Source organism: Leptonychotes weddellii, chromosome 2 (genome assembly GCF_054177405.1).
Source record: "Leptonychotes weddellii isolate Sample4059 chromosome 2, ASM5417740v2, whole genome shotgun sequence".
In the NCBI taxonomy this organism is placed as follows: domain Eukaryota; kingdom Metazoa; phylum Chordata; class Mammalia; order Carnivora; family Phocidae; genus Leptonychotes; species Leptonychotes weddellii.
The window spans coordinates 141462552-141477413 of record NC_138370.1 but is presented as its reverse complement, the minus strand read 5'-3'; the positions used below and the strand labels follow the sequence as shown (position 1 = coordinate 141477413).

The 14862-nt window shown below is 39.2% G+C and overlaps 1 protein-coding gene across 1 annotated transcript in view; it reads left to right on the top strand.

The window, feature by feature from the left end:
- CWH43 (cell wall biogenesis 43 C-terminal homolog) overlaps nt 1–12968 on the top strand; it is a 46697-nt gene extending 33729 nt beyond the window's left edge. The window contains exons 13-15 of the mRNA XM_081813161.1: nt 2503–2564; nt 9659–9814; nt 12754–12968. Coding sequence (XP_081669287.1) covers nt 2503–2564; nt 9659–9814; nt 12754–12832 — 297 coding nt within the window. The 3' untranslated portion in view covers nt 12833–12968. The remainder of the gene's footprint in view (nt 1–2502; nt 2565–9658; nt 9815–12753) is intronic.
- Nucleotides 12969–14862: the final 1894 nt, after the last annotated feature.

The following is a 14862-nucleotide window of genomic DNA, read 5'->3' as shown; positions in this document are numbered from 1 at the left end:
GGGCGCCTGGGTGGCTCAGTTGGTTAAGCGACTGCCTTCGGCTCAGGTCATGATCCTGGAGTCCCGGGATCGAGTCCCGCATCGGGCTCCCTGCTCGGCAGGGAGTCTGCTTCTCCCTCTGACCCTCCTCCCTCTCATGCTCTCTGTCTCTCATTCTCTCTGTCTCAAATAAATAAATAAAATCTTTAAAAAAAAAATACTACAACTTGGGGAGGAAGGCAGTCAGATATTGGGGAGAGGAGTGAATCTTGGTGACGATGGATGAGGCCGGAAGTGAAGTCAAGACGGACTCCTGATTTCAGCTTCCGTCAGAGGGTTTATGATGGCGACGTTATCAAAGAGGACACTGAAGGAAGAAGAGTCTTGCCAAGATGACAGCGAGTCCAGCTCCAGGCTGAGTCGAGGCAGCTGTGGGTTATCGATGGGGACGTCCAACGGGCAGCTGGCTATACAGCTTTGGAATGGAGGAGGGCAGTCAGGACTAGAAATACAGATTAAGTTGCTGCCACCGTCTGTGTGATCACGGGAACCACGGAAGTGGAGGACACTAAGTTAGAGAATTGTGAAAGGAAGGTCAGAGAAAACCCCTGATAAGGCTACGTTTAAAGTGGCTATCGTGGGAGTGATGGTGAGGGAAGACAAGGGGAATTACCTCAGAAGGGAGATTAAGGAGAGGCCAGAAGAACAAAAGGAAATCCTGGCGAGTGTGGGGTCACAGAGGCTGTATCAGTTGCTGCTCGTTGTTGGCCGGGCCTCTCTCTCCATGTGGTCTCACTAGTCCAACTGGGGCCGCATTTACCAGCTGTGTGACCTGGGGGCAAGTTATTTAAAATTTCCTGGCCTCAGTGGCCGCATCTGTAAAATGGTGATAGTCATATCTGTTGTATCACAGGGTGGTTATGAGGATGAAATATAAGATAATGTCTGCAGAGCCCTCAGTCTTGTATGTACGAGGCACTTGGTGAGTGGTAGCTATGTATATGTGTTATATGTATCTGGCTGTATGCATAAAATCAGGTAAGATAATTGTTTAAGAACATGGTCTCTAAAGCACAAAAGAATATTAGACAAGACAGTATTTGGCAAGTCTAAGGAAAAAATGCATCCTAATAAGAGAAGGAATTCTTACAGTGTGTGTGTGCGTGTGTGTGTAAGGGATGTGGATGGTGTTAAGGAAGAGGAATTTTATTTGGTATTTAATCCTCTGTTGGTTACCACTATCATGGTCAGAAGCTGTGTCAAGACTGGCAGTGGATTCTTAAATAGCTTTTTCTATTAGGAAGTTTATTAATGCAGAGAGGAGTTTTAATCATAAATGCTTGGATGAACAGATTTTTCTCTTTAAGAAATGAGTATTTGAATTCTGCAGCCTTAAAATTTGACAGCATCTTTTTAAAATCTAATAAAAAAGTGACAGTTAAACATATTCATAGTTTATTATTCCCTGTATATTACAGCTAAATGACTAAATTTTTATTTCTTTCCAAGGTAAACCAGACAGTACTCTTTCAATTTATTTGCTTTTTTCATCATTAACATTTTAAAATTTAATTTTAAAAAATGTATTATCATTTTTCCATGTATGCCAAGGCATGTATATGTGGGTATGTGAGTGTGAGATGTAAGTCATAGTAAAGATTAACAAGCATCCATGTGTTCACCACTAAGCTTATGAAAAAAATTAAAAAATAGATAATAAATTATGTTTTCTTTTAGTGATTTAAAACCCTGTTTTAAGTTAAATTTTAATAGTAAAATTGAGAAATGATCGAGTCAGGTATATTTTTTATTTATAGGATTCTTTAAAAAGAAGAAGATGGAAATTTCTTCAGTATAAAAGCTCCACATTTAGGGTTTTCCCAGAACATTACAGAAAAACAATGTTTTATGTTCTGCTTCTCTGATGAAAAATAACACTGGTCTTAAGCTTTCGACATCAAAAAGACTCATGATTACTCCCCAAATGTGTTTATTTCCAATGATTCAATTTAACAAACTCAGATTGAGCTCCTGCCACATGCCAGGCTTCATGCTAAGTACCAGGGAGCCAACGTGATTAAGAGTTCCTCTGCTCGGCAAAGGGAGCGTTGAGACCTATAAACAACTGTACAGAAGGGTGTGGCTGGTGTGTACAAAGTACTGCATAGCATGACCGAGGAGGATGCGGTAAATGTTGCTGGGTGTGAAAGACCTGGAAAGCCAGAGGGAGCCGGCCCCTGTGCTGCTGATTTGCCTGCCTGCCCGCCCCTCTCTTTCGCCCACCTTCACCTTTGCACCCCCAGCATCCAGTGCAGAGCCTAGTTGGGCACCTAGGAGGTGCTCCAGAAGTATCTGTAGGATGAATAAATAATTTGGACCTTAACGGATCATTAGGAGTGAGGCAGAGAAAACAGCGTGCACAAAATGCATATTTATTACTGTCGTTCACACATTTTCTTGGCAATTCAGAGTAGAGCATTGTTTTTTATGCTTTAAACGTTCTCTCCTCTGTTCTTTATTTAGGATATTGACAGCACAGATCAAGACAGATGGTGTGAATATATTATGTACCGAGGGCTGATCAGGTGAGCAGAGGTTTGTGGTTGTTGCTGTTTTATTACCTACTATTACTGTGATCTTTTGGGTCTATTCTGGAAGGAAGAACTTTATAGAAGCAATTAATTTTGTTATTTTTTATAAACATTGATTCGGCTAGTTACACAGTTGAACATTTTTTTTTTTTCAAGGCATGGCCTAATGATTTAAGAAAGAATAAATGGTAGAGTAAATTAAGCTTAATTATATAAAAAGAATACTGTGTAAGTTATTAAGCATGATAAGCACCTAACTGTCAACACATGTTAGGAATGGCACCAGTTAGGACTGTAGGGCATGGTGGAAACACGGATCATGGAGTAAGAAAGCCCTGGGCTGAATTCCAGCTTTGCCAAGTTCTAATCATGTAATTTTGGGTAGGTTAACTCACTTGTTGGAATCGCTACTATATTGTGGTGAGATCTGTAGGTAAATTATATTTTTAAAAATCCCTTATATAAAAAAGTGAATAATATCCATATAATATATGCATTTATTAGTGTGTGAATTTATATAATGTGAATATATGTATATATGGATATATATATTCATTCCAAAATAATGTATCTAAAGGATCTTAAAATTCAAATATGTAACTGTGTAAATCTGTTTTGAAGGCCCTATTTCCTTAAATAAAGCTAAAGCAGTTTAATACCAAAAAAAGGACCAACGATTTATTTTTTTCATTCATTCATTCAACAAGTAATTATTAAAAAACTATTATGTGCCAGGCATTGTTCTAAGCAGTGGGGATCTAACAGGAAAAAAACACATTCCTTGACTACCATAGAGCTTATATTCCTGTGGGAGGAGACAGAAAATAAGCACATAAGACAGAGAATGACAGGTGGTGATGTGATGGAAAGATGGATGAGGCCAGGTAGGAAGGATGGGCATGGGGAGTGCGGGGCAGGGGGGTGGCTGTGCTATGATCCAGAGGATTGGCAGCAGCCTAAAAGAAATGAGGGAGGTCACCTGCGTATACCCCGGGAAGAGCACTGCCTGCAAGGGAGAGAGCAAGTACAAAAGTTTGAGTGGCGCATGCTTAGTATTTGTTGCTAAGAGCGAAGGGGCCAGCAGGGCTGGAGTAGAGTGAGATGGAAGCGAGGTGACATGAGAGAGGTAAGTGGGGACAGATCATGTAGACAGTGGATTGATTCACAGGTCCCTCCTCTTATAGGGTTCTTCAGTGGAGGGAACATGCTGGAGATAGTCCCTGAAACTCATGGCAATCCTCCTGCGAGTACACAATTTGTTGGGGGATATTTGACTTGAGGCCTCTAATACCTTCCTCGGGACAGTGCCGGAACTCTGTGTGGGCTTCTAGGAATGGGCCTCTCTGGCCTGACCCTTCTCCACACAGGCTAGTTCATCACCCAGAGGTGTCTTAGCATTGGCTACCTGAAGTTAGGGGTTGATGGTGAACTTATCACCCCTAAGTAGCCATATATTTTAAGATCTGTGGTCTCCATTTATGAGAGAAAATGGTTGGCTTCTAGGGATGAGAATCACAGGATCAACTTCTCTCCCATTGGAGATATGGCTTGTTCAGTTATGAGTCATAGTCTAGTGAAAGCACACTGTGATGTTCAACTCTTCTTTACCTTATTTGTCATTCAACAAGTATTCGTGGAGCATAATGTATACCAGGCACCAGGGGTATAAGCAGTAAACAAAACAGAGACGGATCCTTACCCTGGCAGAAGGAAGAAAGACCATAATTCCATGGTGTCATAGTTTAGGAGGTGGTGAGTATGGTGGAAACCAACTGAGCAGGTTAAAGAGCATCCAGAAGATGGAGGTGGGTGCCATTGAAATAGCCGGTTGGGTGGGTCTTACTGAGAAGGTGACACTGGAGCTAAGATTTGAAGGAGTGGTCCATGTGGCCGAGAGAAGACCCTTCCAGGGACTAGCTTAGTGCAAAAGCCTGAAGGCAGGAGTGCAGATGTGTCTGAAGAAAAGTGAGGCTGGTTGGGCTACGGTGTGTGTAGGGGGAAGGGGGTGGTAGAAGAGGTAAGGGGTTGTATATGGACAGGGAAGGAAGGCAGATCACGTCAGCTTCTGTGGACTCTTATTAAGACTTAATAAATGGTGACCCTTATTGGTTCCTGAATAAATCCATGGGTTCATGGGTTCATATGCTTACTGGGATGAGACAAGGAGACCTTTGAGATGCCAAGATAGTTCTGGTTACACTAATAATTCGGAAACTCCAAAAGGCCCAACACATGCCCACGTGGCTGCAGGACAGATAGCTTGATTATTATTTTGGTGTTTCCAAAGGGTTAAGGTGGGAGGGAGATGCTAAAGTGTTAGTTTATAAAGTATATGATGCCAGATTGAAAACACTGTTTCTGTTTTCATTCATATTAAAGTGGTTGTTTTAACAAGGATATTAGAATTTCTAGAAAACAGTTTATGATATATACTGAGGTAGGTATAAAATGAAGTTGTAAATATTGTTAGTTGCCAGGGAACAGTGATATTTATAGTACCAGTGCCCATAAGAGCTAATCATTTGGCTCTGTATACTTGTGGCCCAAGACCCTTATCACCTCTCCTTGGAAGAGTGGGGTGGCAGATTTTTAATATATAAATATTTACATATATATGCTAAATATGGCTGGGTGGCTTAAACAACAGAAATTTATTTACTCACTGTTCTGGAGACAGAGACAGAGAAAAAGAGTGTGTTCAAGCACATATGCTGTATGGTGTCTCTTCTTTTTTAAAAAAATGTTTTATTTATGGGCGCCTGGGTGGCTCAGTCATTAAGCATCTGCCTTCAGCTCAGGTCATGATCCCAGGGTCCCGGGATCCAGCCCCGTCGGGCTCCCTGCTCCGCGGGAAGCCTGCGTCTCCCTCTCCCACTCCCCCTGCTTGTGTTCCCTCTCTTGCTGTCTCTGTCTCTGTCAAATAAATAAATAAAATTTTTAAAAAATGTTTTATTTAAATTCAGTTAGTTAACATATAATGTATTATTAGTTTCAGAGGAAGAGGTCAGTGATTCATCAGTCTTAAATAATACCCAGTGCTCATTATATCACATGCCCTCCTTACTGTCCATCACCCAGTTACCCTATCCCCCTACCCCCCTCCCTTCCAGCAACCCTCAGTTTGTTTCCTATAATTATGAGTCTCTTATGGTTTGTCTTCCTCTCTGATTTCATCTGGTTTTACTTTTTTCCTCTCTTCCCCTGTGATCCTCTGTTTTGTTTCTTAAATTCCACATACGAGTGAGATCATATAATTGTCTTTCTCTGATAGACTTATTTCACTTCGCATAATACCCTCTAGTTCCATCCATGTTGTTGCAAATGGCAAGATTTCTTTTTTTGATGGCTGAGTAGTATTCCATTGTGTATACAAACCACCTCTTCTTTATCCATTCATCTGTTGATGGACATCTGGGCTCTTTTCATAGGTTGGCTATTGTGGACATTGCTGCTATAGACATTGGGGTGCAGGTGTCCCTTCGGATCCCTACATTTGTATCTTCGGGGTAAATACCCAGTAGTGCAATTGCTGGGTCATAGGGTAGCTCTATTTTCAACTTTTTGAGGAACATCCATACTGTTCTCCAGAGTGGCTGCAGTATGGTGTCTCTTCTTATAAGGACACTAGTCTTACTGAATCAGAGTCCCACCCTTATGACCTCATTCAACTAAATTACTTCCTTGGAGATCCCATTTCCAAATATGGCTACACTGGGGATATAGCTTGACATATGAATTTGGGGGATGATACAAACATTTAGTTTATAACAGAAAAGTAGCAGAACTAGAACAAAAAAAACCCAAAATTTATATGAAACCACAAAACACCCCAAAGAGTCAAAGCAATCTTGAAAAAGCAAAGCAAAGTGGGAGGCATCACAATTCCAGACTTCAAGCTCTGTTACAAAGCTGTCATCATCAAGACAGTATGGTACTGGCACAAAAACAGTCACATAGATCAATGGAACAGCACAGAGAGCCCAGAAATGGACTCTCAAGTCTATGGTCAACTAATCTTTGACAAAGCAGGAAAGACTATCCAATAGAAAAAGACAGTCTCTTCAACAAATAGTGTTGGGAAAACTGGACAGCAACATGCAAAAGACAAGCACAAAATAAATTCAAAATGGATGAAAGACCTAAATGTGAGACAGGAAACCATGAAAATCCTAGAAGAGAAAGGCAGTAACTGCTTTGAGATTGGCCATAGCAACTTCTTTCTAGATATGTCTCCTGAGGCAAGGGAAACAAAAGCAAAAATACACTATTGGGACTACATCAAAATAAAAAGCTTCTGCACAGCAAAGGAAACAATCAACGAAACTAAAAGGTAACTTACGGCATGGGAGAAGATACAGAAGATACTTGCAAATGTCATATCTGATAAAGTGTATCCAAAATTTATAAAACTCAACACCCCAAAAATGAATAATCCAATTAAAAATGGGCAGAAGAAATGAACAGATATTTCTTCAAAGAAGACATCTAGATGACCCAACAGACACATGAAAAGATGCTCACTATCAGTCATCAACAGGGAAATGCAAATCAAAACTACAGTGAGATCACCTCACACCTGCAGAATGGTTAAAATAAAAAGCACAAGAATAATAAGTGTTGGCGAGGATATGGAGAAAAAGGGACCCTCTTGCACTGTTGGTGGGAATGCAAACTGGTGCAGCCACTGTGGAAAACAGTATGGAGGTTCCTCAAAAAGTTAAAAATAGAACCAACTTATGACCCAGCAATTGAACTACTAGGTATTTACCCAAAGAATACAAAAATACTAATTCAAAGGGATACATGCACTCCAATGTTTATAGCAGCATTATTTACAATAGCCAAATTATGGAAGCAGCCCAAGTATCCATCAATAGATGAATGGATAAAGAGGAAATGGTATATATACACAGTGGAATATTATTCAGCCATAAAAAGAATAAAATCTTGCCATTTGCAATGCCATGGATGGAGCTAGAGATTATAATGCTAAGCAAAATAAGTCAGTCAGAGAAAGACAAATACTATATGATTTCACTCATATGTGGAATTTAAGAAACAAAACAAATGAGCAAAGGGAAAAAAAAGAGAGAGGGAGGCAAACCAAGAAACAGACTCTTAACTATAGAGAACAAACTGATGGTTAGCAGAGGGGAGGTTGGTGGGGGGATGGGTGAAGTAGGTGATGGGGATTAAGGAGTGCACTTGTGATGAGCACCAGGTGATGTATGAAAGTGCTGAATCACTATATTGTACACCTGAAACTAATATTACACTGTATGTTAACTAACTGGAATTTAAAATAAAAAAACAAATTTAATGAAGTTAGGGATTATTGTTTTTCAGTTTCTGTCCATAAAACCAATTCTATAAACTTTATATCAACCATCTAATTCAATGATGGGCACTTCATAAGCACTTAATAAATCCTTACTGGACAATAAGAGATTCCTTGTTTTAGTAGACAATTTGGATTGTCTGGTTCCTTATCTTCAAGGACTTTTAGAAGGACCTTGAAGGCAGTGTCTATGAAATGAGTTATAACTTTGATCTTAGAGATTTGATAAATAACAAAAGTTAGATTTACTAGAGACAGTGACCGTGAATTACAGGGAACTGCACAGATTTGGGACCTGGGCTTAGACAAATAGCTCAGCCTGTCAGACACCTGTCACCCCATTCCGATGCTGTCACAGCTCTCCTCTTTCCCTTCATGGTGGGCAGACCTGCTTTCTCCACGTGCCCCAGCTCTGGGTTTCTGTCTCTATTTGGCATGTTGTTACAGGTTTTGCTTTGAATGTTTCTCCTACTACTTGTCTGGCTCAAGCCCCCACCGCCTGTCACCTAAATCCTTGCCGTGGCCTCCTAACTGGTCTCCCTTCCCTGGAGTCTGTTCTCTACACAGTCGCCATTGCATTTCTGCACAGAACCGCTTGGATTTCCATCTCACTGTCAGAAGAAGATCTGAAGTCCTTAGAGGGGTCTGCACGGAAAGCTTTGTATCATCCACCATCCCTGACATGCGTGCAAACTCATCTCCTACTGTGTTTGCCCTTATGCACTCCACTCCAGTCACTGGCCCTCAAAAAAGTCAAGCACGTTCTCCTTCGGGATATTTGCATTTGCTGCTCCCTTTCCCTAGAGCACCCTTCTGCCAACATCTGTCTGGGTTGTTTCTTCATTCAATCTTTTTGCCAGTGTCACTCTGTCAGAGCGGTATGCTGAGCATCTAGTGTAAACTAGCGACCTCTGCCACTTAGCATTTCCTGTCCGCTCTACTCTTATTCTTCCGGGGTACTTAGGTACTTTTCACCACCTGATAGATTTTATACCTACATACATATTTAATTTGTTCTCCCCAACTAGAATCAAAGCTCTACGAGGGCAAGGGTTTTGTTTTGTTCACTGTTTATCCCTCCTATCGAGAATGAAGCCTGCATGTGGTAGGGACTTGATATATATTTGTTCACTGAAAAGCGAATGAATGACTGAAGTGGATAGTGTTTTTTTTTGAAGAGGCAAAATATAAATAAAGTAAAATGAATTCTTGGTTGCCCATGGTTCCCCCGTTTTTCCATCTGGGCCTCACTGTAACTGTTTGGATAACATCTATAAAATGCTTTGATTTCCTGTAGAACTGAAAGCTCTAAGCAAAAACAGGATGTGTAATTTTTTTTTCAGACATACAATATCTTTTGTTTTAGACTTGTAAATGTGGATGAAAATATGTGTGTGGTATTTGAATTTTTAAAGGTAAGAAAGAGTTTAGGCATATCCTCCTGTCATTCTGGAGAACTCCTGTTCTTGATGCAAAACATAATTGTGTGATAGGTGATTTGTAGAGACCAGAATATTCATTAGTGTTTGTTTAGTTGATTAAATCTGTGTGCATGTTCCTTATTCATTTATATAATAAGAGCAATATTTTGATAAATATTCGGAGTAATAAATCAAGCTAATTCTAGTGATGTACAGAGTAGAGTTATAAATGGGAAATTGGCCTAATAATGCAGGTGATATCCATTAGATCTCATCAGATTTCTGTACGGTGATAAAACCTTTACAAACCATTTCTATTTCTGCCATAGACTGGGTTATGCAAGAATCTCCCATGCTGAACTGAGTGACTCTGAAATTCAGGTGGCCAAATTTAGGATCCCTGATGACCCCATTAATTATAGAGACAACCAGAAAGTGGTCACAGACCAGAGGGAAGTTCCAAAGGAAATTCATTTCAATCCTAGGTGAGTGCATTCCTTCATGAGGCACCACATCCCCTCTACAGACCTAAATATATTATCCTGCGATGAGTTCCAAATTAAATATGGTTCTAGAGGTTTGTTCAGGTAAGGATGCTCATGGTAAAAATGATAAGATCCTGCCTGGATTGAAGTTATGGTTCCTGCTTTCTGGGATAGAGTAACATGCTATGGTCCCAGGGTCAGGTGAAAAAGATCACATTGGCATCATCTTCATCACCATCACCATCAACACCGCAATGACAGCTAAAATTTGAGTGTTCTGTGTTCCAGACCCTGTTCTAGATGCTTTCGGTATTATCTCAGTTAATCACTCTTGGGTTGGTACTCTCATTATCCTCATTTTATAGGTAAGAAGTTCAGGCTGAGGAAAATGAAATGACTTCACTGGGGTTACACAGCTAGTGAATGACAGAGCTCAGAAGTGGGAAGGAAGTCTGTTAGCATGGTTGGGTTGCTGAGAGTCTCAGCTCTGGCTGCACACTGGACTCACCTGGGGAGTCCCACCTCTGGGCTTTGGGTTTTCAAAAATCGTTCCCAGTTACTCTAATGTGCAATTAGGATTGAGGCTACGTAGAGAGGATAATTCATTTCCACTGCAGAGATTCTAGCATGTGAAATATATTGGATTTTGTTTAGTTCTAAATAGAGGTTATCTGAGAAATCTGTTTGCAGCAAATTATGTGCTTTAAAGTATGTGTTTTTTTTTTCTTCTCACGACTAATGAGAAGAAATGTCTGCATAAAACCAAGCCCAGAACATATCATATATGTTATTATTATTTGACATTTCTACTACTTTTACCAGCTAATTGCTGTAGAAGCTTCTCAAACTTCATTTTATTTGCTCCCCAGGGCGTGGAGGGTGTGGGTGAGGGACAGTGGAATTTATCTGTTTTCTTTTTCTTCCTTGTCTCTCCTTACAACAAGAAAAAAACTGTACCAAAGTGTAGGGAATGAATGTAAGGAGAGCTATAACAAGTCTTGATTGCTTGCATCGCTGTGTTTGATGTCACCCCTTGTGTGTGTAATATGCTAGTGAAGAACATGGGCTCCGAGGCAAGTTACCCAGTTCCAGTCCTCACTCTTGCCAGCAAACAGCTGGGGAACTGTGGGCGAGTTGGCTAATCTCTCTAAGCCTCAAGTCTCTCACCTGCAAAATGGGAAAAACAGTAGTGTTCACCTCCTAGGGTAATTTGAGGTTTGAATGAAACATAGCGCTCCTAGAATAGCATGGTGATACATGTGATATTTTTTTCCTGTTCATACATTTGTGCTGTCCATGTACTTTTGGCACATTTCAATAAAGCTGCTTGGGAAAAAAAAAAGAGGACGTGCATGGTGAATGCTGAATAGGCAGTAGATACAATAGCAACAGTAATACTTGTAATCGTCACAGAAGTGAAATCCAAAGTTTTCTCCTTTTGTTGACAGAGGTGACTTCTTACATGGAAACTAGAAAATCTGGGAAGATAAAGGTTCCCCTGTTTCTTTATTCTCATACATCAAGAGTGTGGAGAAGTCCAAATAAAATATTTGTTAGCTAATCACAACTGCAGATTGATCCAAACCACCTGTGAAGGGAGCTCGATCTGCTTTCCCAGTTTAATTATGAAAATAGCAGAAGCATAAGTAGAAAGCCTGTATTAATTTAAAAATTCCACATATATATATAAACATTTATCAAATAAAAACAGTCAAAGAATACTAAGTTCATCAAAAATCCCATTCCTTAATTCAGCAAGTTCTCATTGAGTACCACGATGTCATCACCATGCTAGGCCTTGTGCTAGATACTGAGGACAAAACGGTGAATAAGACCAAGTCTTTGTTGTAAGGGAGCTTATGTTCTAGTGGGGAGATAAGCAATTCAAAAGTTATCACTGGTAATAGTTTTGGATACATCTTTGCTTTTTATGTGCCTATATATCTATATATCACACAATTATCTCAACTTTATAATTATATGAAACATATATGTATGTGTATGTTCATTCTATTTATTAATCTCATTTTTTCTCTCCATATAGTGTATGATGAGCCTCCTTCCACAATAATGTATTCTTCTGAAAATGTTTTTAAATGATTGCATAATATTCTATTATATGGATATACCAAATATAGCTAACCAAGTTAGTTGTTTTTGCACATTTATTCTTTCATTATTATAAGAAGTCTTCTGGGGGCTCCTTATTAAATCTTTGGGCATATCCTTGATTAATTCCCTAGGACTCAGTTCTAGTCATAGAATAGCAGCTCAAAGGTGCTATTTTAATATTCCTTATTATTGTCTTGAGATGACAAAAAAAACCCAGACCCCCTATGTCCTGCGTTACAGAGGCTATGTGGATATTGCGATTGCTGATGAAGAAAAGGAAGTCAGTGGCTTCATTTACTCAGGTCTTACCTTCCTTTCTAGTGCCTTTTGTATTTCATCATCCCAGCCAGAGCTGTAAAATTAATTAATTATTCATCAGCAAGGTAAGTTGTTCATCTGTAGCACCTGTGGAAGACTTAGAAGTTGAAATTGTGCCAAAGTAGATTACATATGCATTAATGTGACATAAATAACATTTCAGGTTTCATGATCCCTTCATCCATAAAATGGATATTATTCAAACTGTAGACCAGAGAGAAAATCCAGACTTATTTTCCACCAATGTTATCAGCCAATAATTCTTAAACAGTTGTGCTTTTGGAATGATTCATAACCATGGAAAGAGGACTTTGAAGGTTAAAATTGTAGTCTGCCTTTCCCATATGCATGAATCCTTTTTTATTTCTGCATTTGCTGTTTTGTAAATTGATCATATCTCTCCTGGTTTTATAATAGATAAGTAAAACCATAATAGATTATGGTTGAAATTTTATATAAGAATGTACTTTTCTGAATGGCTTTTACATGTCAATTACATTTTTTTTTAGATTTGGATCCTACAAAGAAGGACACCATTATGAGAATAATCATCATTTTCATATGAGTACACCCAAATACTTTTTATAAACGATTTAAAACAGGATTCATTGACTGAGCAAGTCTAAGGGAAACAAAAGTAGAAGAAGAAGAAGAGATGAACAAAAGTGGGGAACTACCCACAAAGAACCTCAATTTTGAAAAAAATATGGTACTTATGCAGTGGGAAATTCTATCAATTTATAAAATATATTGCTAAGTAAAAGCATTTCTCCAAATTGTTTTTCTTAAGTTTCTGATAAAATATAGAATGTGGGGTAATATAAGAAAGTTTTACTGCTAATTTATTCTGTTATTTTGGATGGAATGTTCTCTATATATCTGTTATGTCCATCTGATCTAGGGTATCATTCAAAGACACTCTTTCCTTATTGATTTTCTGCCTGGATGATCTATCCATTGATTTAAGAGAGGTGTTAAAGTCCCCTACTATTATTGTATTACCATCAGTTGCTCTCTTTATGCCTGTTAGTATTTGCTTTATGCATTTAGGTACTCCAATGTTGGGTGCATAGATATTTATAACTGTTATACTCTGTTGTTGGATTGATCCCTTTATCATTATGTAAATGGCCTTCTTTGTCTCTTGTTACAGTCTTTGTCTGATTTTGTCTGTTTTGTTTAATGTAAGTATTGCTACTCCATATTTTTTTTTTTGCTTCCATTTGCATGGTAAATGTGTTTCCATCCCTTCACTTTCAGTCTGTATGTGTCTTTATGTCTGAAGTGAGTCTCTTGTAGGCAGCAAACTGTTTCCTTTGCTGTGCAGAAGCTTTTAATCTTGATGAAGTCCCAGTAGTTCATTTTTGCCTTTGTTTCCCTTGTGTCTGGAGACGTGTCTAGCAAAACGTTGCTGTGGCCGAGGTCAAAGAGGTTGCTGCCTGTGTTCTCCTCTAGGATTTTGATGGATTCCTGTCTCACATTGAGGTCTTTCATCCATTTTGAGTCTATTTTTGTGTATGGTGTAAGAAAATGGTCCAGTTTCATTTTTCTACATGTGGCTGTCCAATTTTCCCAGCACCATTTGTTGAAGAAACTGTCCTTTTCCATTGGATATTCTTTCCTGCTTTGTTGAAGATTAGTTGACCATAGACTTGAAAGTCCATTTCTGAGTGCTCTCTTCTGTTCCATTGATCTATGGGTCTGTTTTTGTGCCAGTACCATACTGTCTTGATGATTACAGCTTTGTAATAGAGCTTGAAGTCTGGAATTATGATGCCACCAACTTTGGTTTTCTTTTTCAATATTCTTTTGGCTATTTGGGGTCTTTTCTGGTTCCACACAAATTTTAGGATTATTTGTTCCAACTCTGTGAAAAATGTTGATGGTATTTTGATAGGGATTGCACTGAATGTCTAGGTTGCTCTGGGTAGCACAGACATTTTAAGAATATTTGTTCTTCCAATCCATGAGCATGGAATGTTTTTCCATTTCTTTGTGTCTTCCTCAATTTCTTTCATAAGTGTTCTGTACCTTTTGGAGTACAGATCCTTCACCTCTTTGGTTAGGTATCTTAAGGTTTTTGGTGCAACTATAAATGGGATCAATTCCTTAATTTCTCTTTCTTCTGTCTCATTGTTAGTGTATAGAAATGCAACTGATTTCTGTCATTGATTTTATATCCTGCCACATTGCTGAATTCCTATGAGTTCTGGCAATTTTGGGGTGGAGTCTTTTGGGTTTTCCACATAAAGTAGGATGTCATCTGAAAAAATGCTCCACATCGCTTGGCATCAGGGAAATACAAATCAAAACCACAATGAGATACCGCCTCACACCAATCAGAATGGCTAAAATTAGCAAGACAGGAAACAACAAATGTTGGCAAGGATGCAGAGAAAGGGAAACTATCTTACACTGTTGGTGGGAATGCAAGCTGGTACAGCCACTCTGGGAAACAGTATGGAGGTTCCTCAAGAAGTTAAAATAGAACTACCCTACGACCCAGCAATTGCACTATTGGGTATTTACCCTGAAGATACAAATGTAGTGATCTGAAGGGGCACCTGCACCCCAATGTTTATAGCAGCAATGTCCACAATAGCCGCACTACGGAAAGA